Source organism: Emys orbicularis, chromosome 11 (genome assembly GCF_028017835.1).
Source record: "Emys orbicularis isolate rEmyOrb1 chromosome 11, rEmyOrb1.hap1, whole genome shotgun sequence".
Classification (NCBI taxonomy): domain Eukaryota; kingdom Metazoa; phylum Chordata; order Testudines; family Emydidae; genus Emys; species Emys orbicularis.
In genome coordinates this window covers 11,961,095-11,988,055 of record NC_088693.1, presented here as the reverse complement: position 1 = coordinate 11,988,055, position 26,961 = coordinate 11,961,095, and the positions used below count along the sequence as shown (strand labels likewise).

General features: G+C 44.5%; 1 protein-coding gene across 1 annotated transcript in view; it reads right to left on the bottom strand.

Moving 5' to 3' along the window:
• The window catches only part of KALRN (kalirin RhoGEF kinase), a 730,922-nt gene that overhangs the window by 429,038 nt on the left and 274,923 nt on the right, over positions 1–26,961 (bottom strand). The window contains exons 4-5 of the mRNA XM_065413425.1: positions 9,761–9,953; positions 4,803–5,315 (exon numbers count right to left, since the gene is read on the bottom strand). Coding sequence (XP_065269497.1) covers positions 4,803–5,315; positions 9,761–9,953 — 706 coding nt within the window. The remainder of the gene's footprint in view (positions 1–4,802; positions 5,316–9,760; positions 9,954–26,961) is intronic.

Genomic DNA, 26,961 nt, shown 5'->3' with positions numbered 1-26,961 from the left:
TTGTATGTGAGCAACTGATTGTTCCTTCCTAAGTGGAGTACTTTGCATTTGTCCTTATTGAATTTCATCCTATTTACTTCGGACCATTTCTCCAGTTTGTCCAGATCACTTTGTATTTTAATCCTATCCTCCAAAGCACTTGTAACCCCTCCCAGCTTGGTGCTGTCCACAAACTTTATACATATATTCTCTATGCCATTATCTAAATCATTGATGAAGATATTGAACAGAACCAGACTCAGAACTGATCTCAGTGGGACTCCACTTGATACGCCCTTCCAACTTGACTGTGAACCACTGATAACGACTCACTGGAAATGCTTTTCCAATCTGTTATGAATCCACCTTATATTCGCTCCATCTAGGTTGTATTTCCCTAGTTTGTTTATCAGAAGGTCATGTAAGACAGTATCAAAAGCCATACTAAAGCCAAGATATACCACATCTATCACTTCCTCCCATCCACAAGACTTGTTACCCTGTGAAAGAAAGCTAATAAGTTGGTTTGACACAATTTGTTGTTCAAAAATCCATGCTGTTATTTATCACCTTATTATCTTCTAGGTGTCTGCAAATTGATTGCTTAATTATTTGCTCCAATATCTTTGCAGGTACTGAAGTTATGCTGACTGGTCTGTAATTCCCCATTTGCCCTTATTCCCTTTTTATAGATGTGCACTATATTTGCCCTTTTCCAGTCCTCTGGAATCTCTCCCACCTTCCAAGACTTTTTGAAGATAATCGCTAATGGCTCAGATAATCCTCGGGCAGCTCCACGAGTATTCTAGGATGTATTTTATCAGGCCCTGGTGACTTGAAGATATCTAACTTGTTTAAGTAATTTTTAACTTGTTCTTTCCCTATTTTTCTTTCCTACCTCATTTTCACTGGCATTCATTAAGTTAGATAGTCTTTTAGCTGTAACCACTATTATTATATTATTGATATGTAGGCACCCTTTACTAGTGGGGCCTCTGAATTTAATTGAAAATGTTCCAGGTGGGAAGATCCTGTGTGCTGCAATCCAGCCTTAGACGCCACAACTCCCATGATGCCTTGGGAAAGAGTGAGAGACTTCCTCTTCCAGGGAGTGCAGGGAGAACAGGTGGTAGGCTCCATTTTGGGAGAGGAGCCAGATTGCTGGTGTGGAGCTCTGTCCATATCAGGAGCAGCTGCTAACTGCTGCTGAGAGCCTGCCAGGCTCTAAGAGGGAGCTTCTGAGGTGGTTGGTGGCTGTACTGGAGCCAGGGGAGAGACTATTGCTGTGCCTGGAGCTGACTGAGGTGGGCCTGCAGTGAAGGAATTCTGAATAACCCCCACTCTTGTTTGGGAAAGTACTTGCAAGGGAAAGGGCACAGCAGAGAGACTGAGTCTGAGGAGAGGCAGAGTGATCTTCCCATCAAACCATGACCAGAGCTGCTGACATTTGGTGGGGCCAGCTCCAATTGTCAGAAGGGTTGTGCAGCTTGTTGCCTTGGGTGGACTGATACACAGAACCAACAGAGTGCTGTCTCCAGCTTCAGATCTTCAAGCGCACCCATGCAAGTGTCTAGGATTCAAAAATCCAGAGGAGTGTACACTCTGGGGTGGTGTAAATGCCAGATAGGTAAGTTTAATTTATTACTGTATAGTATATTTGTTAATTGATTTTATTCAACTGCGCCCAGTGGATTTAAATTAGTAGTGACATTTAATCTTAGTCCATTATACCCTGTTTCTTTAAGTTGTTAAGTCAAGGTGTGTTAACTCTAATTTAAGTATATTGGATGTATATTATTTATAATTGGTATTTTTGAGTTAGACCCATGCTACAGATTATTATTATTATTAGAATAGTTTTAATCCTGGAGGTTCCCAAGGCACACCATTGAGTGTGTACGGGGCCAGCCAGGTGACGGCACCGCCAATTTAAATTCCTTTAGGAGTAAAGGGACTGCTGCAGAGTGAGGGGATAGAGGATTCCCACCTATCCAATATCACCACAGGGATACTCAGGATCTCCTTTAATGTCAACAACATCAGGTGCCCAGGCACAGAGGTGAGTGTTGCCTGCTCCCGAGTAACCCAGGGCAGAAAGGGGGGTTACAGATATTAATAATAATAACTAATGTAAATGATTATTTTCATTATAAAGCACCCTCCATCTGAATGATCTACAAGTGCTTCAAAATCCATATTGATACAGCACCATTGAAATGCAGCTACCTCTGCAATGGACAGCAGCAACTAACCAACATACAGCGTGCCACCCAAAAGTGGAGGGGTTGAAGGGAAAATTTTGGTTAACGATACTGAAGCAAAGCCATGGGCTCTTAAATGCAGAGCAGACAGGATCTCGGTTTTTTAGGGCCTCATGTCAAAGATTACATGTACAGTAAACTGCATGGTACACAATCTGTCAGAAGTTGAACCCGTAACTCAATAAGTCAAAGTCTTCCCAAACTGATACTTAGACCAGAAGGCCCTCCTCTTTTGTAGCTGCCCTTCTCAGATATATTTTATATGTGGGATGAAAGCATGTGTTTATCTTATCTCTGGCTTTGCATGACTTGAGATTTTATTAAATTAGTTTTTACAATGTTGCTCCAAAAAGCTCTAAGTGCAAGAATTAATTTGCAGTTTTTAAAAAATATCATAGTAGATGGACTCTCTCTCCAGAGTAGCTCCATAGCCTCTCCACTATCACCCTCAGCTCCTAGCAAATGCTTAAGTGACACATGACTCACACACTGAGCTCAAACATCCACAGATTTGGGCTCTGGTGGACAAACACAGAGAGACTGAATTCCAGAGTTAAGGGTTCTCCATTAAGAATACCCTGCCTCTGTTGACTATCTACAGTAATGACTATTCATGAAAGGGCAAAGTTGGTCTCAACTGCTTCCCTGATTCATGAATAGAGAGAGAGCCTCTTCATCTGCCAAGAGCCAAACCTGACACAGTTTTATAGGTCAGAATCAGTACCTTGCACTGCACACAGACACAGACTGAAGTCAGTATTATGTGTAATAAGAAGCCAGTTAAAGCAGATGATACTGTAATTTGATAGGAATGTGTGATGGGGAGTACAAATCTCACTCTGGGGAACAGCGGGTTAAGGAGCAGCTCTGGACACAGGAGGCTCTGCCCAACTGTGCCTGCTGGGAATGCTCTCAATGGAGGCGAACCTTAAAATGCCACAGCACATTTCAGTCAAGGTGGTCAGTGTGAGGGAGTAGACCTGCATTGATAGCTCCTGCAGGAATCTAGAGCAGCCCCACACCACCCAAAGCAGACCTCAATTCAGACCACAAGCCACCGCAGAAGAGACAGAGAGAAGCATCTGCTCATGAGTAGGGGAAGAGACCTTCCTGACCCTTTTCTGGTAAGACGCATTGCAGGCATTAGCCAACCCTTCACCACGCATCAGGAGAGTCAGGAACACAGTGGGAAGTAACCCAGGGAGTACGCTGGGTGATACCATGGCCCAGGTCACACACCTGAACTGCCTGCCCCAGGGCCCTGGGTTGGAACCCAGAGGAGCAGGAGGGCCCAGTTCCCCTACCACCAACCCCAGACTTTAATCACTAGGCATTACTGCGAACCCCAGACTTGACCAGTAGACAACATGGCTAACCAGTGCTCTGACCACTAGGAGACGTTGTCTAGGGAGACAGTCTCCCATCATGGTATGTTATGTCTGTTGCACAGTTATGTGATTTTGAGTATACTTTAGCCATTGTCTTTTCAACTAACATGGATGAACTACCCTGCTTCACTGCAGGGCATTCTCTCTGTCCCATCCCACAACCTTTAAAATTATTGTTTTATTGTATGGAGAGGAAATGGGAATATAACTACTTGAATTGTATCCTTTTTGACATGTTATGCAACTAACTCTTGGTATAGCCATATTACTTACCTATGTAGATTTCTTTATATACTGTGTAAGACCACTGTGTGTTCTTTGGACTGTTGTGCAGTACTGAAAATGTCAAATGAGATTTTAAGTTGCCAAAAAGATTGCATTGGACAACTTAATGTTTACATAAATCTTCAAACATGATCCCATGCTGGAGAACAGGATGAGTCTTGGACCCTGACTCATCAGTTAGGTATCAATTCAAATGCCATCCTTATGTGCTGTTTAATGCAAACCAAATACACTGAGTTTACACACTGTGGTAATTTCAGAACACTTCTTTTGTCTAATCATGTGTTTAGTTAAGTCTAACCCAAATACAATCCCTGATTTTGTGCTAGTGAACCTAAATGTCCATTTTCTTGGTACTAAATTCCATTATTTAAAGGCCTACCAATTGTAAATCCTGTCACTCTTCTCTAGGACAGGGAGACTGAAAACATGGATAGGAATAACAATCAAGAAAAACTCATCTCTAGTTACACATTTTCCATGGTTAGACTAGAAATATAAACAATAATCAGAGTGACTCAAACTCTGTCATTCTCCTTTAGGCACAGGGCTACACGGATATATTCATAAATATCAAAAGTAACTTGAATAAAGCCCAATTTTAGATGCTAATGTCTACCAACTGTACCCACAGTGAGTAGATAAAGCAGATTAACTTTCGTCAGAACTGACACAGGCAGGTTATTCTTGGATCTCATTATGCCTGCTACTTCCAACAATTAGTTCAGTGATTTTGTTTTAGGAGTCACATAAAGCATGTGCTGGTAACTTGAGATTTATATCTCTCAGTAATTCCTCATGTTGCTAATTGTAGAAAAAATAATAATGGTCATAGTACCCATGTGTTAATAGCTCAGTAAAAGTGTTGAAGGGACAGGTTATTCCTTACCTTCTCAGCATCTTGCTCAAAGAGTCGGAGTTGAAAGCACTGGTCTAGTTTCAGTTTGCGAACATGCCACATCTGATGCAAGTGTTGCCGGGTTGAATGCAGCTTGTCCAACAGACTGGTGATCTTTGGCACAAGACTTTGGAAGTCTGCACTCCCAGGAATGCAGTTCCTACCAGAAAAACCATCGCTGCATCTTATGCATTGTAATAACCTTTGGCCCTCACGGTCCAGTTCCTCCACAGGAGCTTTGATCACTTTCTTTTTAAGCTGTGTGTGCTCATCAATCAGCCTTCTTGACCCTTCTACATCAACCGGAAATTCTTTCCTAGCCAACATTTCCTGGAGATCCTCTAGCCTTGATAATAAATGGATGGCACTGTTGAAAAACTCTTCCAAGGAGACCCGCAGCTCTATCCATTCATCGTGGTTGTAATCCAAGGATCCTTCAAATTCATCAGTCAGCTGGGAAGGATCAACAAGTTTCGCTAGGCCTTCAACAGAGACCATACTTGTCTAAGGGAGGAAAATGACACAATCTGAATCAGTTTTCATTGACCAACCAGAAATAATCCTGGAATCTGTAAATGGCATGAATGATTATTTTCCTCATAAATATGTCACTGAAAAAAACATTTTAGAGAAGACTAGAGACTATATCTAATTCCAATTAATTCAACCAGGTTGAAACCCCTTATTTTTATTTACGTGTACCTGTTATTCTTTTAGTGGAGAACTTTACTGGAATCAAATGCTTTTTTATTTTATTTTATTTTTCGCTAAACTGACCATCCGAGAATGCTTCTGCAGAGATTACTTTAACCCAAAGCGCATGCTCTAACTGAATATCAAAGTATGCTTACTGAAGACTGGCTATGCTGACTTACTAAGTGGATACATAATATTACACTTACTTGTCTTATCTGCATTATATGCAGCTCAGTGATTGTACAGCAAAACAAGTTTTGGGCATGTGAATGAAGGCATGTAGTCTGTTTTACCAAAATACACAGCATACTGCTTCTTATTTTCTTTCAGATTATTTCAGTTGCTTTATGCCACAGTCAGAACTCTTTCACACTACTACTTTCTACTGTGATTAAGCCAAAATCAATGTAAAAATAAAATGTAATTGGATTATTAACAAAAAGAATAAAAGGGTCCACCCATGAATCATGCAAAATCAATGAGACGCTGTTCTAATTTATTTAGATTTTAACAAAATCAATGCCAAATAAAGGAATTTGATGTGTGGAAAGCAACTCAGAATTTGGATTTAGTAAGACGTAATGGCCTAATGATGGATAGCTGTTCACATTCTTTTTATACATTCTTTTTATTGAAATACAGGCTTACATTTTCAAATCTGACTAGTGATTTTGGGTGTCTCCATTTTTGCGTGCTCAACTTGAGAGCCCTTAAAGGGAACTGGTTTTCAGAAAGTGCTGGACACCTGACCCCTGAAAATCAGGCCCTGGGTGGTGTTTCCATTTGTACACCCAGAAAACTGAGGCATCCAAAATCACATCAATAGAGAAAATATAGGCCACTTGTTTAAATATCTGTCCCAGTCCAACTCCTATTGAAGTCAGTGGAAAAACTCCCATTGAAGGCAATTGGTCTGAATTTGGCCCAACAGTACAGGATGCTCACTGGTAAATCCAGATTGTAAACAGGTAACAATCTGTTATTTCAGTTTCCTATGCATCTAAAAATGATTTCAGACAACTCTGCTACATATTAATTTTTTTTTTTTTACTGAAGATATGCACAGATAATTATATAAGCAAATTGGTCACTAGAGGGGGTATTTTAAAATTCTGTTGTAATGTTCTTTCACAGACAGGGTCATTTCAGGGAGATCAGGACAACAATGTGAAGGTAAATATGCAATTTTAAAAGGCATTTAAAATTATATAACCTGTCAACATGTACACTGACCCTTTAAAGGACCAATATGATAATTCAATTTAGAGTATGATTACTTGTCAAAAAAAAGCTCTCTCCTTACTGCTAATACACCGTTTGTCAAGACACTGCAATACATTCTCTCCCTTATCAGCATTTTGACATGATGATATGCCAGGAGGACTTTTTATTTAAAGAGTTCTGCAGGCAAATTTGTTATTCAGATTTGTTCCCCTTGAGAACTGTTTGAGAGGAATACATTACCTTACTTCAGCAGGTATGGATGGGCTAAGACAAGGTAACAGTCCATCTGCTCTCATTTCTTTTTCTTTTAAAATGCAACCAATAAAAATCATTGCCCGCTTATTCAACCTTTTCAGGAGGAAAAGAAAATAATCTTCAAAAACACCTCTGAATTAATGATAATAAGGCTTCTGAGGCCATCCCTCACAGTGACAGGAAGTTCCTGGAGTCTGCATTAGTCAATCAAGTGTCTGTCTTGCTCTTTTTTGCTTGACAACAGCTTATGTCTTATTTTACTTTTAAGGGAAAAATGAAGTCTGTAAAGCAGAACTGGCTACAGCAGAGTTTCCTATGACTCCAAATGCAAGTAATCAGCCCTCACAAAGGGACACATTCTGCCTTGCGATGCATGCATTACTTTCATAAACCTCAAAGGCAGAATTTGGCCTTAAAATTGATACTAGTAGTTATCAGATCCTCTGTTCAGATCAATCATTTATCTCCACTGATTTCTGGTGAGCTATACCAATTTACCTCAGCTGAGGATCTACCCCATTGTGTTTTACCTTGGCTGTGTAAAATCAACAGTGGCAGTTCTGTCCTTAGGGCACACAGGCACTGCCCCACACCCACAGCAAAAACAAAAGGGAGGGGGGAAAGAAATAAAATCAAAATAGAATAAATGTATTTTCACACCTGCTCTATACAACATTATAGAGCTTTAATAACGCAACTCTTTTGAATGAGGGATCTGTGTGAAGAGGTAGCTGCTCCAGTGCCCAAGACTACGTAACATTTTCCAATAGCGGGTTCCAAAGTAGCAGCAGCAGCAGGAATTCAGTCAGGGCATCCACATGTCAGTGAACAGCATGGCAGTCAGAGTAAAGGCCTGAGGGGCACTTTGTGCCCGTAATTTATGACAGACAGCAGATGCCGTAAGAGAAAACACAGGAGTGCCCCTACAATCTGGAGCCATGACTGACTATTAGAATAGCTCAGCAGTCTGTTTGTATTCAGCTTACGCATAGTCTGAATTTTAAGCATATGCTCGAGTCCCACTAACTTCAACAGGTCTTAAAAACGTTGTTAAACTGGAGCAATAGTTAGTTGAAAAGGCAATTCAACATTCAGTGTTATAGACTATGGGTCAAATTCTGCTCTGTGTTACACTTCTGTAAATTCACAGTATCTCACTGAAATCTGTGGATTTACATGGGAGTAAATCAAGCAAGTATGGACCCTTATCTTAGAAATGGAGCAGAAAAGAAAAGCTAATAGTGTATGCCAATTGATATATGAACCTTTTGCATACCAGAATTTTGTATCAATTTGAGTAAGAATCTCAAGTTTCTAGAAAGACCAAAAAGTCTTAACTGCATGTCGCTGGTTTACCTTCGTCAAGAGGAAAGTTAGTAAAATCCTCTTTAATTATGTAGCATACCCTTTATTGTTTTCCACTCGGAAAATCAGGTAAGAGACTGTTATAGTTAACACAGCATGCAAAAGACTCAGTTGTAAATTTCAATTAACCTAACATAATGAAAATATATAGATAAACCTCAAGTCTAAGGTCCAGATTGTTAAAAGTATTTAGGCATTGCTAAATAGGAGACAAAATCATAGAATATCAGGTTGGGAGGGACCTCATGTCATCGAGTCCAAACCCCTGCTCAAAGCAGGACCAATCCCCAGACATATTTTTGCCCCAGATCCCCAAATGGCCCCCTCAGGGATTGAACTCACAACCCTGGGGTTAGCAGGTCAATGCGCAAACCACTGAGCTATCCCTCCCCCTCATTTTCAAATATGAGTAAGGCACTTAGGAGCCTAAATCCCTGGTGAAAATTATATTTTGTTTCCTAAATCAGTTAGGCATTGCAGAATTGAGCACAGCAATGCCTAAATACCTTTAGCAATCTGGACCTAAATGCCTTTTAACGGGGCCATTCGCGACATTCTCTAGAAGAGGACGAGCTAAAGGAAGTTTCTACAGAATTTTGCGTCTTTAGTTTTCTTTGTATTTTAGAACATACCATACCATAAAAACATGCAAACAAAAATCCACTAACCAACCATTGATTAGTTAAAAGGAAAGAATGAAAGCAACACTGCCACACACAAAAAACAATATAAACATACTGGTGAACAGGGCCGGCTCTGGCTTTTTTGCCGCCCCAGGCAAAAAAGCCTCCGGCCGCCCCCCCCCCACCCCCGCGGGGGGGGGGGGGGGGGGAGGGCGGCCGGAGCCCCGTGGGGAGGGTGGCGAGCCCCGGCGGGGGCTCCGCTCTCCCCCCGGTGGCCGGGGCGAGGGCGCCGGGGGGGAGGGCAGCCGGAGCCCTGGGAGGAGGGCGGCAAGCCCCGGCCGGGGCTCGGCTCTCCCCCCGGCGGCCAGAGCGCAGGGGGCAGGGCGGCGAGAGGGCGGCGAGCCCCAGCTGGCTCTCCCCCCGGCGGCCGGGGGGAGGGCGCCGGGGGGGGAGGGCGGCCAGAGCGCCGGGGGGAGGGCGGCGAGCCCGGCCGTGGCCCCGCTCTCCCCGGCAGCTGGAGCGCCGTGCCGCCCCCCTCCAGGTGCCGCCCCAAGCACAAGCTTGGTGGGCTGGTGCCTGGAGCCGGCCCTGCTGGTGAAATTTAGTCCTGTGGAGAGGGCCAACACAGGGCCAAAGCACAACTTAAATTCTGAAAATTGAGCTAACATGGAACTTCAGTGGAATATGGTCCTTGTGTTGGCCCTCTGCACAGAGTTGGTCTTTACCCTAAGAAAATTCCTTGAGGGGCAAAATGCACCCCAGAAAACTTCTGAGTTGGGCTCTCACCTCAAAGATGAATTTGGAACTGCCAAAATTAGTTTTCTGCTTCTGCCAGAAGTTGTCAGGTTTAATAATCAGGGCAACGTGGATCTCAGCAGGGAATGCTTCCTGAAGGGTCTTCAGAAGAGGCTTTATCAAGTCCCACTTCGATCCCCGCATATCGATAATAACAGTGAATCCTCGTTTACAGACATCTTCACTGTAGGGATAAAAGCATGGCAGGATTATTAATATTGTCTACAGATACATGAGATATGACTCATTAAGCCCCAGCTTCTTTTATTATCATTCAACATTTTAATGCAAAGCATGGAATAATATACTTGGAGATACAAAGCAGAGGATAATATAGTATAATGGCTATATGGTATCTTAACAGTTTGATTATGATCTAATTCTAATTTATATCAGTAGTTAACGTACACATAAATAGAATATATAGTATCAATTTTGTCTTCAGCATCTTTATTGGATTCTATAAAGCAAGGCCAAGGTTTTCAAAAGTGATGAGTGATTTTGCATGCCTCCATTTGTGGAGCCCCAATTTGAGAGCCCTTAACGGGGCCTGACTTTCAGACAGTGCTGAGCAACTGCCCTCAGAAAATCAGGCTCCTGTATGGTTTCTCAGTTTAGGCACACAAAATGGAAGCCCCCACAATTTATAGTCACTACTGAAATTCACATTCCAAATGTCTCTGGGTCCTTTTAAGACTATATTCACACAACTTCTGGTCCTTGAGCCTCCCTAGTCATTTTGGAAGTGCTGTAAAACTAGAGCAGGCAATGTGAACTGATGATGAGAGATACACAGAGTTCAAAAGCAGCATGACGTTAGCTTGCACATTTTCTTTTCCCTGTTATTCAGGAGGATAGATGAGAGAGTGCAGGGACATTATCTGCTTCCTGGCGAAGGAGAGTTTAACCTCAGCTCTGCTTTTCCCTCCCCCTTGTGTAGCTACTTAGGGAGAGGAACACAAAGTATTCAACTACCTGAAAGGGGGTTCCAAAGAAGATGGATCTAGACTGTTCTCAGTGGTACCAGATGACAGAACAAGAAGTAATGATCTCAAGTTGCAGTGGGGGAGGTTTAGGTTGGATATTAGGAAAAGCTTTTTCACTAGGAGGGTGGTGAAGCACTGGAATGGGTTACCTAGGGAGGTGGTGGAATCTCCTTCCTTAGATGTTTTTAAGGTCAGGCTTGACAAAGCCCTGGCTGGGACGATTTAGTTGGGGATTGGTCTTCCTTTGAGCAGGGCGTTGGACTAGATAACCTCCCGAGGTCCCTTCCAACCCTGATATTCTATGATTCTATGTAGCATTCTGTGTTTTAAAAAAGGAAGTTTCTGTCTCTCCTGGCTGTGAGTATAACAGTCCAGATGTGAATCTTATTTAAACTCATGTAGCATTGTCTTTCTGAATCTGCAGAGAGCCTAAACAATACCTCCGAGATGTGAACTCTCCCACCCCTCAGCAATCTCATTGGCATGTTAACTTCTAAAAGCTCATTGATGACACTTTAATATGTAAAATTGACATTTTTCCTTGCTGCTCATTTTTGTTTATGGAATGGGGGACAGGATGGGAGTAAAGCTCATGAGACGATGGGAGTTGCTACAGTGAAGGAATGCAGAAAGAAGCAAGGATGAGAGAGTCAGACAGGGAAGGGGAAAAGAAACAGAAAGGAGGTTGGGGAGGAAGGGGATGGGGATGATCTTAAAGTTGAATATATTTCTACCACTGAATGATGATGAATGCAACAACTGGGTACTGAACAAGTAATAAATAACAGTAACAAAAAGCTCAGTTACTACATAAAGGCCATATTCCACCTTTGGTCTTTGTGTAAACCTATTGACATAAGCAGGAAAAATGCTGTAGCCTCAATGGAGTATAGAAGTCCTAAATACATACTCCAACCCACAGACCATACATTAAAATAGAATGTAGGCCTATCCACAGAATGAGTTTGACACCCTAGATTAGGTAGAGAACAGTTGTTTTATTTAGCATTTGTGCATGTCTTGTTACAATGTAGAATTGGAAAGGATCTCAATGAATTACATCTAATGCTCAGACCCCCCACAAACACTCCCACTAAACACTAAAGACCTGATTCTCATTTATACTAGGGCCCTTCTCTCCACTATGACAGTGTAAAGGGGCGTTAAAGAGCAGTTCAAAGGGACCTTAGCATAAATGAGAATGAGGCCCTATATATCTCAGTGAAATGCTTATACAAAGATCATGTTCAGATTTTGTGCTGGAACAGAAACAGGAGCATTCTTTATAGAACTCACACTGAATTTGATCTAAAATGTGTTCATTAACTAAGACAAATAAAACCCATATAATTACGTTTCTAGCTTTTCTTTTTGTTGTTGTTGTTCCACTTACGCTTTATACAGGCATTATGATGCTATTCAAAATAAAATGCAAGAAATGAGAAGTATTGAGAAGATAAAGTACTTCAGTTACTTTAAGCATGCCATATAGTATTAAGAATAAAAGTAATTGGTGACCTCAACCAGGTCTAAAAGGGACTGCCCACAAGAGAGATGTATTACCACAATGCTTGTTAAACATATCTTAAACCTACAGTTAGCATGGGAAATAGGGAAGAGAAAGAGAAATAACTGAGTCCACAATATGCAGTTCCCAAAGATGAACAGAGACACAATCTTATGCCACCAAGGGTTTAGTGCATTAAAAGCCAAGCAGCACATTAAATGCCTGAACACTTTTGATGCACCCAGAACACACCGCATAAAACAGTCAGTTCAAAAGAAAAACCAAAGGGAGCAGGTACTTCCAAATATCTCCAGGAGTACAGAACTTTCTACTCTTCTTTTATCTACTGCTGGGAGGTCAAAAGTTTGAATTCTTCCATAACTTATGCCAAAATGGCTGTCATTGGTACTACTGCCTCTTATCCTTTGGTGCCAGAGCTGAGAAACAGAGTTGAATCAAACTGGATTGAATTGAAGTAGGGTGTGGTGGAGTTCCCCGGCTCTTCCCCTCCCTCCCCTCCCTCCCCCCCCAAAAAAGCTTTGTGGGGTTTTCAACAGCTTCTGCCAGGCCACTTTCCCATCACTGACTTTCCAGGAGCAGCTTTTCCTTCAAGCAATTGACAAAGAGGTTCAGGAAATGGCTTGTCTGTATTGGTATACCGAGTGCCCTTATAACAGATGTAGTAACAACTAGATTTAACATGTCTTTTCTTGAAAAGCTAACTAGTATAATAACATTGCGGCAAACACCCAATCTCTATTACATGACAAATCTCTATACGTCCTGCTGACCTGCCAGGTTACAAAACTGACCTATAACTAGTGAACATACAACAAATTAATGTAATACCAACTGATGAATAAGAAAAGAATTGCCTGCCTAAGCAGAATAGTAATGCCCTGAGGGACTGTCATTTGTGTTTATGAGTCCGGACTAAAGCCTTAAATCCAAACTCCCACGGACATTGGAGAAGTTCAGACCCTGATCCAAACTTTGAAGCTCAGCCTTTTAGATATCACAGTGATAGATACACTTAGATACCATGATAGGAAGTTTAGCGCTAAGACAGAGAAATAAGATAGATAACTATGGGCTGGATCCTAAGCCAATTGAAGCCAATTAGAGTCTCTTCGCTGACTTCAGCGGCCTTTGGGTGAGGCCCAAAGAAAACACAGATAGATAGAAGGAGAGTTTTCAAAGGGACAAGGGCAGTTATACATCCAATTCTCATTAATACATAGGTACCTCACTGCCATTTGTGCCTTTGAAAATCTCCCACAATGATAGATAGATAGATTAGATAGATAGATTAGATAAGTAGGCATGTTTTTAGAGAGATATTTTTGGGCCAGAATATTTCATCTTAACAGGTAGCAGCATCTCCATATCAGTGTTAAATTGGAGTTTCCCAATTACAAAGAAGTGGACGGACAGCGCCTGAGAGAGACATGCATTGACTCAAGGTAATAACATTGCGAAGACAAACAAGTCCTTTGCATTTGTAGGCTGATGTACTGAAGGATGGCGTTTCTCATTTTGAACAAAGGCAAACATAGTTTCAAGAATCTTGCTCGCAGTTTCTGAGAGCTGGCTATCCTTACAATTATTACTTTAATTAGATTAATAGCATTCACCTAATAATGCCTCTGCCCCTGTGTCTCATCACTGAGTTTGAACTTTCTGCCACAGTGATAATTCCACACCACCCTTCTGTGACTTTATGGACAAATTTAGTACCAGATTTCTAAACCTACTTGTCAGAAGCTATTAGTTAACAGTATTTAAGCTGCCTCCAGCTAAACAGTCTTCTGTTAATTACTTCTACTTTTAGATGACAGAGTGTGTTGTTAAGAGTGGCACATACACTCATAGCATGAGCAGACATACAGGTACTAATCAGAGGGATGATGCCTCTAGACAGGAAGGAGGAAAGGAGAGAATTAGGTATTTCAATTATAAATTGTTCAGAAGAAGGCCTGTATCTTACTCTGTGTTTGTACAGTGCCTAGCATCATGGGACCGTGACCTCGGCTGCTGCCTCCCGGCTCCACTAATAATACTAATGTCTTCAGCTGCCTGTAAATTAATACTGAAAATGACTCTTCATTCAACTATACATGCAAATACAAAGAATTTATTTAAAAAAAAAAGAATTACAAACATTCTCAAAAACAAAATTAGACAGCAAATTTGAGAAAGTATGATAGGCTTAGACAGCACCTCAGTGAGGTCTGTGGGTGTGGAGATTTCACATATACTTTGATTTTAAAGATAGAAGTCAAAAATGCAATTTTGGATATCTAAAGGTAAGCTACTAAATCCATATTTAGGCACCAAGGGAAACCTGCCCTGATTTTCAGACACACTGAACATCCACAACTTCTACAACTTCCACTGAAGACAAGGGGAGCTGTAAGTATTCACCATATTTGAAAAATCAGGTCACTTTTTTTTAGCTGCCTAAATGTGGATTGAGGATGCTAACTTTAGGCCACAAAGGTTTGGATATTCTGTGTGAGAAAGAAAAGAGTAGAATTGTATCCGCTAAGCACCTGGCATTGGCCACTGTCAGAAGACAGGATCCTAGGCTAGATAGACCTTTGGTCTGACCCAGTATGCTCAGCTCCCACCATTTTTTCCCCGTGGGTGCTCCAGCCCCGGAGCACCCACGGAGTCAGCACCTATGCCCATGACGTCATTTCCCCCCTTTTATATCTTCTCCCCATTTGCTGGTAAGCTCTTTTGCTGTGACCTGGGTCAAACAGTTCCCATTGTGTAGTGCTATCTCTGAGAGGTTTCTATTGTACACTGTTCCTGGGGTAATCCTTGTGCTTGTGTGCATTTCCTCAATAGGCCAGTAACACTGTTTGGCCTTTTTTACTGTCTGTACCTGAAAGGCTGCTTGCAGCTGTTTTCAACCTTACAACATGTTTCAGTGACACATACAATCCAACGAGATATTAATGTCTAGCAGATCAAGACTTTTAGAATGACACCTCACAAGGCATACTTTCTATAAGATATATCCTAATTACATGACAGTGGTGAATATTGGGGTGTCAGGGTCACAACCATGTCTTAGTTTAAAAAAATATAAACATCTTTAAGAAAATAATGTTTTAGGCCTGATCAAGGAAAAGTTAAACTGAAACCCAGAGGCAAATGTGATCATTTTGTTAAAATAAATCTCACAATACTGTTTTCTGAGGCATTTTTACAGCACTATTTCTCAAATATCCACTTTAATTTGGGCACATTATAAATTTATTTTCTCTGGCAGGAACTGGCTTACTTGGTATCAAACAAGTTTCAACATTCTATGCATTTTGATTAACTTTTCAGATACCTGTCAATAATTACATGTGTTTTTCTCCATTATGGGTTGGCCAAAGCTTCTGACATTTCGAAGTTTTAATATTGATTAGCTGAAATAACAGAAGGTTTCCATTCCCATCTCACATTCCTGAATTAATGGCAAAAAAACCCAAAACTGTTTGACATGCTTTCTGTTTTACGTATTTTCTTATGCACAAAAAGCAAAAGACGAAGCTGATACTTATCAAATCTTTCAAAAAATAATCTGCTACTTTTAAAGCTACTCCTATCTTAAAGAGACATTGTCAGTATAAAAATTATATCTGTTTTCTATACCAGTGTTACTAATAACACGTAATATTTTTAAAAGAGAAAGTTTAAAAATCTACTCGTCTGTTCACTTTATCTGTGGCTTATTTACATTTGTCCAGCAGTGTTGTTGTGGTAGCATCATTAAGCAAGGATTAAACTTGCCCGAAGGTCTTTTTGAGCAAAATGTACCTAATTCACCCACCTGACCATTCACCACCCCAGTTAGCAGGCAGGATGTTCAACTGCAGTGCAGTTCCTCTGAGGCAACTCCTAGATTCCACAGGCTTACCTAATGGCTATTGCCACTCTGGAACCCCTGTGTGGGGTGCTAAGGACAGTATATCCACTTGGGTCCTACGCATAGGTGCTGGAACTAGGAGTGCTGGGGGTGCTGCAGCACCTCCTGGCTTGAAGTGGTTTCCATCTAGGGTTGCCAACCCTCCCGGATTGGCCAGGAGTCTACCGGGAATCGTCCTCAATCTCCCGGTGGCTATTGAAAGCAAATCGGGAGATTTCAATAGGCTGCTAAAACTCTGGTAGGCGGCGCAGCGGGGCTAAGACAGGCTCCCTGCCTGCCCTGGCTCCACGTAGCTCCTGGAAGCGGCCTGCATGTCCGGCTCCTAGGCACAGGGGCAGCCATGGGGATCTCTGAACACTACCCCCGCCCCGAGTCCCAACTCCGCAGCTCCCATTGGCCGGGAACATGGCCAATGGTAGCTGCAGGGGCGGTGCCTGCAGGCAGAGACAGCACGCAGAGTCACCTGGCTGCCCCAAGACTTGGAGCCTGACATGCCGGCCACTTCTGGGAGCCACCTGAGGTAAGCGGTGCCTGGCTGGAGCCTGTACCCCGAACTCCCCCCGATCACCAGCCCCACCCCAGAGTCCACACCCCCAGCCGAAGCCCTCATCCCCTCCCCGCACTCCAATCCCCTGCTCCAGCCTGGCACCCCCTCCTGCACCCCAAACTCATCCCTGGCCCCACCCCAGAGCCCACACCCCCAGCCAGAGCCCCCCCCGTACCCTAACTCCCTGCCCCAGCCCTGAGCCCCCTCCCATACCCAAACTCCCTCCCGGAGCCCACACCCTGAATCCCCTCCCACACTCTGAACCCCTTGGCCTCACCCCGTAGCCCAGAGTCTGCACCCCCTCCCGCACACCAAGCTCCTGCCCCAGCCCTGACCCCCCCCCCGAGCCCCTCAGCCCCAACCCAGAGCCCCTCCTGCACCCTAGATCCCTCATTTCTGCCCCCCCCCGAGCCTGTACCCCCAGCTGGAGCCCTCCCTCCCTCCCGCACTCCAACCTCCTGCCCCAGCCTGGTGAAAGTGAGTGAGGCTGGGTTAGAGAGAGCGAGGGAGGGAAGGGGGAATGGAGTAGCAAGGGGAAGGGGTGGGGTAGGGCAGAAGGCAGGACAAGGGTGCTCAGGTTTGTGCGATTAGAAAGTTGGCAACCCTATTTCCATCATATACAGGGCTTACAGTTTGGATCAATGGCTCTCCGCTACCCCACTACAAAAACTGTTCCACCACCCAATGTGTGGGAGAGAGTCCACAGGTACCCTCAGGTATCCACACACTGCTACCACTGCAGAGTTTAAGTTGTGTGAAAGGCTTTGCATAGATGACTTTCACCTTAATTTTTCACTCTTGTACTTTCTCTGGTGCACAATACATTTTTGTGACGAGAGAGGAAAATTGGGGAAACAGTTATAGACTCTCCTTCATTTCCCATTAATCCCTTATCCTCATAGTGACCTAAATTAGTTTCTATTTCTCCAACACTGAAAAGCAATTGTTCTTGGTTTTAGAAAAGAAACCAAAGCCAGTTCCACATTGTCTGGGATCAGACATAAAGCAGTAATGGTGCAGAGGATTTCCAGTGACATGCTGTAAAAAGAGTTGCAGCCTGAGGGGTCCAGTCAGAGCTAAACTTCCAGTCTCTGGTTACCAGGGCAAACAGAGCTGCTGCATTTAGGGGGACATGAAGTGTGACTGGGAATGGCACAAGACTGCAGATGTGTGACTGCACAATACTCGCATTCAACCAGAGATTGTGGGCAAACATCAATAGGTGAGAGAATACAAAGACATAAAAAAGCAACTTTGGAAGCAAAAGCTTGATAGTGGAGTTTGTATCCCTGCTATTTCAAACCAAGGCACCAAGTAAGTCATTTAGTTATACTTTTTTTCCCTTTTCAGTTATTGGGCCTGGAGTCAATGGAGTTTTAGTAAAATCTGCTGTAAATCAGAGCAGAATGAGGCCCAGTGCTCCAATCAATCAATCTTCCCCCAACATAGACTCTGATCCTGCAAAATACTGAGAGCTTCCTGAAAGGGGCAAAGTGCTCTCAGATCCTACTGAAGTCAACAGAATTTGAGAGGACTCAGCATAAATCATATTCTGCTGTTGCTTACCCCAGTGTAAATCCAGATAGGACACCATTACTCCAATTTACATCATTGTAATGGAGAGCAGAATCAGACCCACTTCTACAAAGTCACTCAGCACTTTATTGGATTGGACCCATAAACAGTATTTGATAAGCTTAATATCTTTATTCAAATGCCAAAGATATAAAACACAGCTGCGTCCAAGAATACATGATCACAGCTGTTAAAGCCACAACCAGAGGGCGAGTGTTATAATTTTCCAGGTTCTTGTTAAAACTATGCTGGCAGATGACGTCTTGATATAACCCCATTGCCCTATTCTGCTGATGTTATCTTAGATTTACTATATTCATATCAATGTCTGGCAGGTTCTCTGGAAACAGCTGCTGGGATAAATATGAAATTAAACAGGGGGTTGTTTGTTTTATTTATCCAAGGCTATGTTTGAGAGATTTGTTACTACAACAGAAACCTATTGGAGCAGAAACTATCTCTGTACCGTGGCCTGTCCTCGATTTTGGGTTATTTGGCAGAAATAAACAAACAAACAAAAAGCTGAATGAAAATCCACACATTATTGCTACTGGTTGTAAAAATTAACTGTTAGAGCTGTGTTGCGACATATACACACTTCATGGGAATAGTTTGGAGGAGCATAAGCTAACTGGGAGTATTTCTGGGAATGCAACTCAGCTGGAACTCTAGGTTAGAAATATATTACTATACTTGCTGTAGCAAAGATAGTAATTAAGACCAGAATAATTTCCAGCCTTTGTGTGTGGGTTCTGAATGTGCAGCATTTTTCTGTGGCTAATGCAGAGACCGAGAAGCAGTTGCAATAAGAATTAGTCTAAATCCATCAATGCCAGGTTCTTACCAAAGGAAAAGAATGCCTACCTGGGCAGTGATTGATCTCCCAGATAACAGATTCTAGCATATTAGACCAAAATATCAGTGACTGCAGGTAGAGTGAGTACGTACTGGTGGTGAGCACCTGGAACTCTCCAGGTACCCTGAGTGAAGAATTATCCCCAAGGGTGGAAATCCAGTAGCTTGCAAATGTGCACAGATTGCTGGAATACATTATGGGAGACCGAGTTATGAGGAGTGGGAAGAGCTTAGGCATCACAAATAGGCATAGGAGAGTGTTTTACTTGTGTGTGTGTGTGTGTGTGTGTGTGTGTGTGTGTGTGTGTGTTTTCAAGAAATGATTAATGGGGGATTAAGCATTTGGCAAGGATATATGGTTAAGCCCTAAAAGTGTCCACACACATTGTGACAAATTGAGCCCTGATGTAAGCAGATACAACCCCTCTGGGTCTCCTGGACTTGGGCCTGCTTAACCAGGGCTGAATGAGGCACACAGTATGGAATAGGCAATAAGACTGCCAAAAGGTGTTTAAATTGCTCTCTCAAAGTAGTGTACACATTTCTCCCTTGATAAGTGCTCTTATAACTGCCATTACCTTCACTAAGGCCTGGTCTACACTAGGCGTTTATGTCGAATTTAGCGCCGTTACATCGAATTAACCCTGCACCCGTCCACACCACGAAGCTATTTAGTTCGACATAGAGGTCTCTTAAATTCGACTTCTGTACTCCTCCCCAACGAGGGGAGTAGCGGTAAATTCGAAATGGCCATATCGAATTAGGCTAGGTGTGGATGGAAATCGACGCTAATAGCTCCGGGAGCTATCCCACAGTGCACCACTCTGTTGACGCTCTGGACAGCAGTCCGAGCTCGGATGCTCTGACCAGCCACACAGGAAAAGCCCCGGGAAAATTTGAATTCCTTTTCCTGTCTGGGCAGTTTGAATCTCATTTCCTGTTTGGACATCGTGGCGAGCTCAGCAGCACTGGCAACGATGCAGAGCTCTCCAGCAGAGATGGCCGTGCAATCTAATAGAAAGAGGGCCCCAGCATGGACTGATCGGGAAGTCTTGGATCTGATCGCTGTGTGGGGCGATGAGTCCGTGCTTTCCGAGCTGCGCTCCAAAAGACGGAATGCAAAGATCTACGAGAAGATCTCTAAAGCCATGGCAGAGAGAGGATACAGCCGGGATGCAACGCAGTGCCGCGTGAAAATCAAGGAGCTGAGACAAGGCTACCAGAAGACCAAAGAGGCAAACGGACGCTCCGGATCCCAGCCCCAGACATCCCGTTTCTACGAGGCACTGCATTCCATCCTAGGTGCAGCCGCCACCACTACCCCACCACTGACCGTGGACTCTGAGGATGGGATATTGTCCACGGCCGGTTCCTCGGACATGTTAGCGGACGGGGAAGATGAGGAAGGAGATGAGGAGGACGAGGCAGTCGACAGCGCTTACAACGCTGATTTCCCCGACAGCCAGGATCTCTTCATCACCCTTACAGAGATCCCCTACCAACCGTCCCCAGCCGTTAACCAGGACACAGAATCAGGGGAAGGATCAAGCAGTAAGTGTTTTAAACATCTAAACATTTATTTTTAACAGAACTGGAATATTAACAATAACAACAATGGGTTTTTCATGATTAGTTTGCCCTAGGCGCTTAACGTTTCAGTCCTGGGCAGTGCAACTATTGAAAAAAAATCTAACAATGTCCGGTTTTGCATGATTGTTCTGCCCAAGCCGCTCTACTGTTTAGTCCCTGCCAGTGCAGCTACAGTAAAATGCGGTCTACATGTCCGGGGATAGAGCAGTAATCGTCCTGGGACATCTCCACGAAGCTCTCCTGGAGGTGATTGGAAAGCCTTTGCATCAGGTTCCTGGGGAGAGCGGCCTTATTGGGTCCTCCGTGGTAGGAAACGTTTCCGCGCCAGGAGACAATCAAGTACTCCAGGATCATTGCCCTGCAGAGCATGGCGGCATACGGCCCTGGTCTTTGCAGGCTTTCCCGAAGCATTCTTTCTTTATCACTGTCTGAGATCCTCATCAGGGTGATGTCGCTCATGGTGACCTGCTTTGAATTAGGTAGGGGAATGTTAGTATTGGGACTGCTTGCCCGTTCCTTTACAGAACTGTAACCGCCGGTTTACAGCCACGCGGTGGAGGCGGGAGAGGGGCAGCATACATGGATCTTTCCCTGGGACAGCCGCGAGGGGGTGGGACAGTGGCAGAGTTCATGCTTGCCGGATTGCTGGCAGCAGAGACTGGCATTGCTTTCAATGTGAAAGGAGGCCAGTGCTACTATTAAAGTTTTAAGCAGCCACAAGTCTATGGCTTACCATGTCTGCCTGCTACACAAATTCCGGTGTCCTGCCCCGCTTCTCAGATCGGCAGTGCAAGACCCCAGGCACTGAATGCGAGGGCCGAAAATTCGACCTTGTCCTGAGTGCGCATGTGATAGGTGCAGTGCATGGTCTTGTTCACAGAGAAAGACTATATTCTTTGTTCACAACTACATTTATCTTTCTGAGGAATTCACTCCCTTTTTCCCATTCCCACAGCCACATCTGCGACTGTCTCCCAACCCAGCCTGGCATCACACTCCCAGAGGCTAGCGCAGATTAGGCGGAGGAAGAAGAGGACACGAGAAGACATGTTCTCGGAACTCATGGGCTGCTCCCGAGCCCAGGCAGCCCAGCAGACCCAGTGGAGGGAGAACTTGTCCCAAATGCACCGTTCACACATGGAACGGGAGGAGAGGTGGCGGCAGGAAGACCAACAGGCGACTCAAACGCTGCTTGGACTAATGAGGGAGCAAACGGACACGCTCCGGCGCCTTGTGGATGTTCTGCAGGAACGGAGGCAGGAGGACAGAGCCCCGCTGCAGTCTCTCTCTAACCGCCCTCCCCCGCCACCAAGTCCCATACCCCCCTCACCCAAAGTCCAAAGAAGGAGGGGCGGCAGAGTCCGTGAAAACTGTCACTCCACCCCTGCAGACTGCTCTACTACTAGAAGGCTCTCATTCCCCAAAATTTGATAAGTCCTTTCCTTCCCGCCTCACACAAGCCCCCGTCCAAGTTTCAACCCCCCGTTTCATGTGTAGTTGCTAATAAAATATACGTTTCTGTTAATTACTGTTTCCATCATGTTCTTTTGGAGGAGAGTCTGTCTGAAGGGGGGGAAGGGGGTTGGTAATTGGACAGGACAGTCACCTTTAGCAGGGTACAGAGGCGGGGGCAGGTCCAGCAGCAGGGCACATACACAGTGCAGTGACTAGTTACCCTGGTCAGTCTGGGAGGTGGTTTTCATGTTCTGGGGGGGGGGGGGGTTGCTCTGTGACTTTGTGGTGGGGGAGGGCAGTTACAGATCTTATGCAGCGGTCCTTATCCTGGATCACAGAGCCACGCAGCAGGGGATCTGTAACCCTCCTCCCCCTGCCACAAAGTCACATAGCCCCCACATACACGCAGTCCCGATCAGGAGGGCTGGCAGGCTCCGTTGAAACAACCAGTCCACCACTGCGGAGCCTGTCATTCCTGGAGTTTAGAAGCGTCATTTGCATCAGTACACTACACCCGCTCCCCACCACAGTCTGCGTCCCAGGTTTAAAACATTCCCGCGAAAACAGTAATAAAGACAACGGTGTTCATTAACAAAATAGAACTGATTTTATTTTTTTGGAAGGGGGTGAAGGGGGTATGTAACTGGAGAGGATAGTCAACATTAACTGGGTAAAGAAACGGGGGCAGGTTCAGCTTCTCTGTACAGAAACTTAAAAGTCACTGGTTACCCTGCTCACTCTGGAACCTAGCTTTCAAAGCCTCCCGGATGCACAGCGCGTCCCGCTGGGCTCTTCTAATCGCCCGGCTGTCTGGCTGGGCGTAATCAGAAGCCAGGCTATTTGCCTCAACCTCCCACCCCGCCATAAAGGTCTCACCCTTGCTCTCACAGAGATTGTGGAGCACACAGCAAGCTGCTATAACAATGGGGATATTGGTTTCGCTGAGATCACAGCGAGTCAGTAAGCTTCTCCATCTCCCCTTGAGACGGCCAAAAGCACACTCCACCACCATTCTGCACTTGCTCAGCCGGTAGTTGAACAGTTCTTTTTCAGTGTCCAGGGCGCCAGTATAGGGCTTCATGAGCCAGGGCATTAGCGGGTAGGCTGGGTCCCCGAGGATCACTGTAGGCATCTCCACATCCCCAACAGTTATTTTGTGGTCCGGGAAGTAAATACCTTCCTGCAGCCGTCTAAACAGACCAGAGTTTCTGAAAACGCGAGCGTCATGAACCTTGCCAGGCCATCCAACGTTGATATTTGTAAAACGTCCCCGATGGTCCACCAGTGCTTGCAGCACCATTGAAAAGTAGCCCTTTCTGTTAATGTACTGGCTGGCCTGGTGGTCCGGTCCCAGGATAGGAATGTGAGTTCCATCTATAGCCCCACCGCAGTTTGGGAATCCCATCGCGGCGAAGCCATCTATGATGGCCTGGGCGTTTCCCAGGGTCACTACCTTTGAGAGCAGTACCTCAACGATTGCGTTGGCTACTTGCATCACAACAACCCCCATGGTAGATTTGCCCACGCCAAAGTGGTTTGCGACTGACCGGTAGCTGTCCGGCGTTGCAAGCTTCCAGAGGGCTATGGCCACTCGCTTCTGGACAGTCAGGGCTGCTCGCATCCGGGTGTCATTGCGCTTCAGGGCAGGGGACAGCAACTCACAAAGTTCAAGGAAAGTCCCCTTCCGCATGCGAAAGTTTCGCAGCCACTGGGATTCATCCCAGACCTGCAGCACTATGCGGTCCCACCAGTCCGTGCTTGTTTCCCGGGCCCAGAATCGCCGTTCCACAACATCCACATGACCCATTATCACCGTGATGTCCTGGGCGCTGGGTCCCGTGCTTTCTGACAGGCCTGTGCTACTCTCAGACTTCAGGCCCTCACCGCGGTGCCGTAGCCTCCTCGCCTGATTTATCTGCATCTGCCTCTGGGAAAGGTGGATGATAAGCTGCGAGGCGTTGACAACGGCCACAACTGCAGCGATGGTAGCAGCGGGCTCCATGCTCGCAGTGCTGTGGCGTCCGCGCTGTCACTGACCAGAAAAGTGCGCGAACTGATTTCCCGCCGGCGCTTTCAGGGAGGGAGGGAGGGCGGTAGTGACGGACGGATGACGACAGTTACCCAAAAGCACCCTCGACACATTTTTTTACCCAGAAGGCATTGGCGGCTCGACCCAGAATTCCAATGGGCAGCGGGGACTGCGGGAACTGTGGGATAGCTGCCCACAGTGCACTGCTTCCAATGTCGACGCTTTCCCCGTTAGTGTGGACTCACAAAGTCGAATTACTGTCCTTAGTGTGGACACACACGTTCGACTTTGCAATATCGATTCCACATATTCGATTTAAGTGCAATCGAACTACTCTCGTAGTGTAGACATACCCTAAGAGTCATGCACCCATGCCGAGGGGAAACTAATTCTACTAAGGCTATGTCTCTGAGGAGCTGGGAGAGTGCTTCCCAATGCAGGTAGACAGACACGTACCAGCTCTGTTCGAGCTAGTGAACTAAAAACACCAGCGTGACTGCAGCAGCACAAGCAGTGGCTCAGGGTAGCTGCCCAAGTACATACCCGGGGGATCAAGCAGGTTTGTATTCAAGCAGCTACCTCAAGCTTCCATCCATGCCGCTGTAGCCACACTGCAATTTTTAGTGCACTAGCTGAGGTAGAGATCGCTTGAGTCTGTTCCCCTGCATGGGGAAGTACATTCCCAGCTGCTGTTTAGACATATCTTAAGGGTCCTGAGTAGAGCAGCTCAGAAATTTTCCAATAGAATGTTTTTTCCAGTTTGCTGAAAGCAAAACATTTTACAAAAAACCATATTGATTTTGATGAAAGTTTGTTTTAAAAGAACAATTGAAAAAAATTGCATTTTGATAAGGTCAAAACATAAACATTCTGTTTTAACCTTTTTGGAATGGAACATTTTGATTTTCCATTTAGAAATCACGTTTCATTTCATTTTGTATAATATAAAAAGGAACAAATAGTCAAAATTGGAACAAAATGTTTTGATTGACCCAAAATGATTTTTTTCTTCAGAATTTTGTTTCATGGGAAATTTTTTTGGTTTTGATCTATTTTGGAACAGGAAAAAATTTGACATCATGGATTCTCCCATGAAATGAAAAACCTGGTTCCTGCTCTGCTCTAGCCCTGAGTATTTCAGTATTCAGGTTGCTTTCCCACGTTAGCTTCTGAGTAGAAATTATATAGCCATTGTATTAGACTGCTCACAAAAGTTTGGCAAAGGTCCACACATTCATTTTATTTAAGGTTGCCCGCTGGATTCAGAGTGCAGCCCAAAAAGGAGAAAAGTTGAGTGTTATACCCAAGAAACATTCCCCACTCCCCACGCAGACTTTTATTAACACGGTATGTGTGAATTTGGAGCTCTTATTGGAGGCTCATGATTTTAAAGCCAAATCCTCCATTTTCTCCACCTCCCCCAGTATGACTGACCAAGATCAATTGAACTAACATTTCTCATTCTTCTGAGCCCCACCTCAATGCAAACAAAGTAAGTCTTTGCAGCCACACTGATTTACCCAAAATAGCTTGCTTATCAGATGAACGTTTCCTGCCCATACCAGACTAGAGAGGAGATCCTTGAGCGGTCTGTCTATGGTGTTACATCCAGAAGGACTTCCTCTTCAGCTGCAAAATCAACCTATTTGCTAAAACATACTTTTTAGATTGAATCTAAACACTTCAAAAAAAAGAGCAAAGGTACAAACACAACCACCAGGAAGGCATTGAGAAGGCAAACAGTCGGGTTTCTTTATTGTGTCTTCCTAAACCCGAGAGACATCTGATGCTGATGTACATTTCACAATGCAATTCAAAATATTCCTCTCACAAGGTGGTGATACTTTTCTCCAGATAAAGAAATGTTGTTAAAAGGCAAGGATGTGTCACTCTACCTAGTGGGAGGAGCTAAGACCTGCTGATAAATTGATGTGAGGTATTACTTATTATTTGTGTAGTGGCATGAGTGTATAACACTTCAGAATCACTGAGGCTCACTGTGTAAATACAAGCTCACCAGTCAGCGTTGGGAGTAGGAACTCCAGGAGGCAATCTGAGACCATCAGCCAACCAAGAGAGAGATGTTCGACTACTCAAATGCTGAGTGTTTGTAAGGGCCAGTAAAAGAACTGACAACCTAAACAGCTGTGAGCATGTCATTGTTCAGATCCCAGGTTTCTCTCAAATGAGGTAATATCTTGCCACCACTTTTCCAACCTACACAATTGTGTGGAATCAACCTGTGAAACTCCTTGCCAGAGGACGTTGAGACTATAACAGGGTTCAAGACTATAACAGGGTTCAAAAAAGAACTAGATAAATTCATGGAGGATAGGTTCATCAATGGCTATTAGCCAGGATGGGCAGGGATGGTGTCCCTAGCCTCTGTTTGCCAGAAGCTGGGAATGTGAGACAGGGGATGGATCACTTGATGATTACCTGTTCTGTTCATTCCCTCTGGGGCACCTGGCATTGGCCACTGTCGGAAGACAGGATACTGGGCTAGATGGACCTTTGGTCTGACCCAGTATGGCCGTTCTTATGTGTTCCACATATTCCACCCCATGCCTCCAACCTCATCTTCTACTATTTGTCCTGGTCCTCAGCTGTCAGATGCCTCTCCGTCCTCCCTCCCATGTCTCAGTGCATCTGGCAACAGGGGCCTGATCCCACACCACTGAAGTCAATAGAGTTTTTCCATTCACTTCAGTGGGCACAGCAGT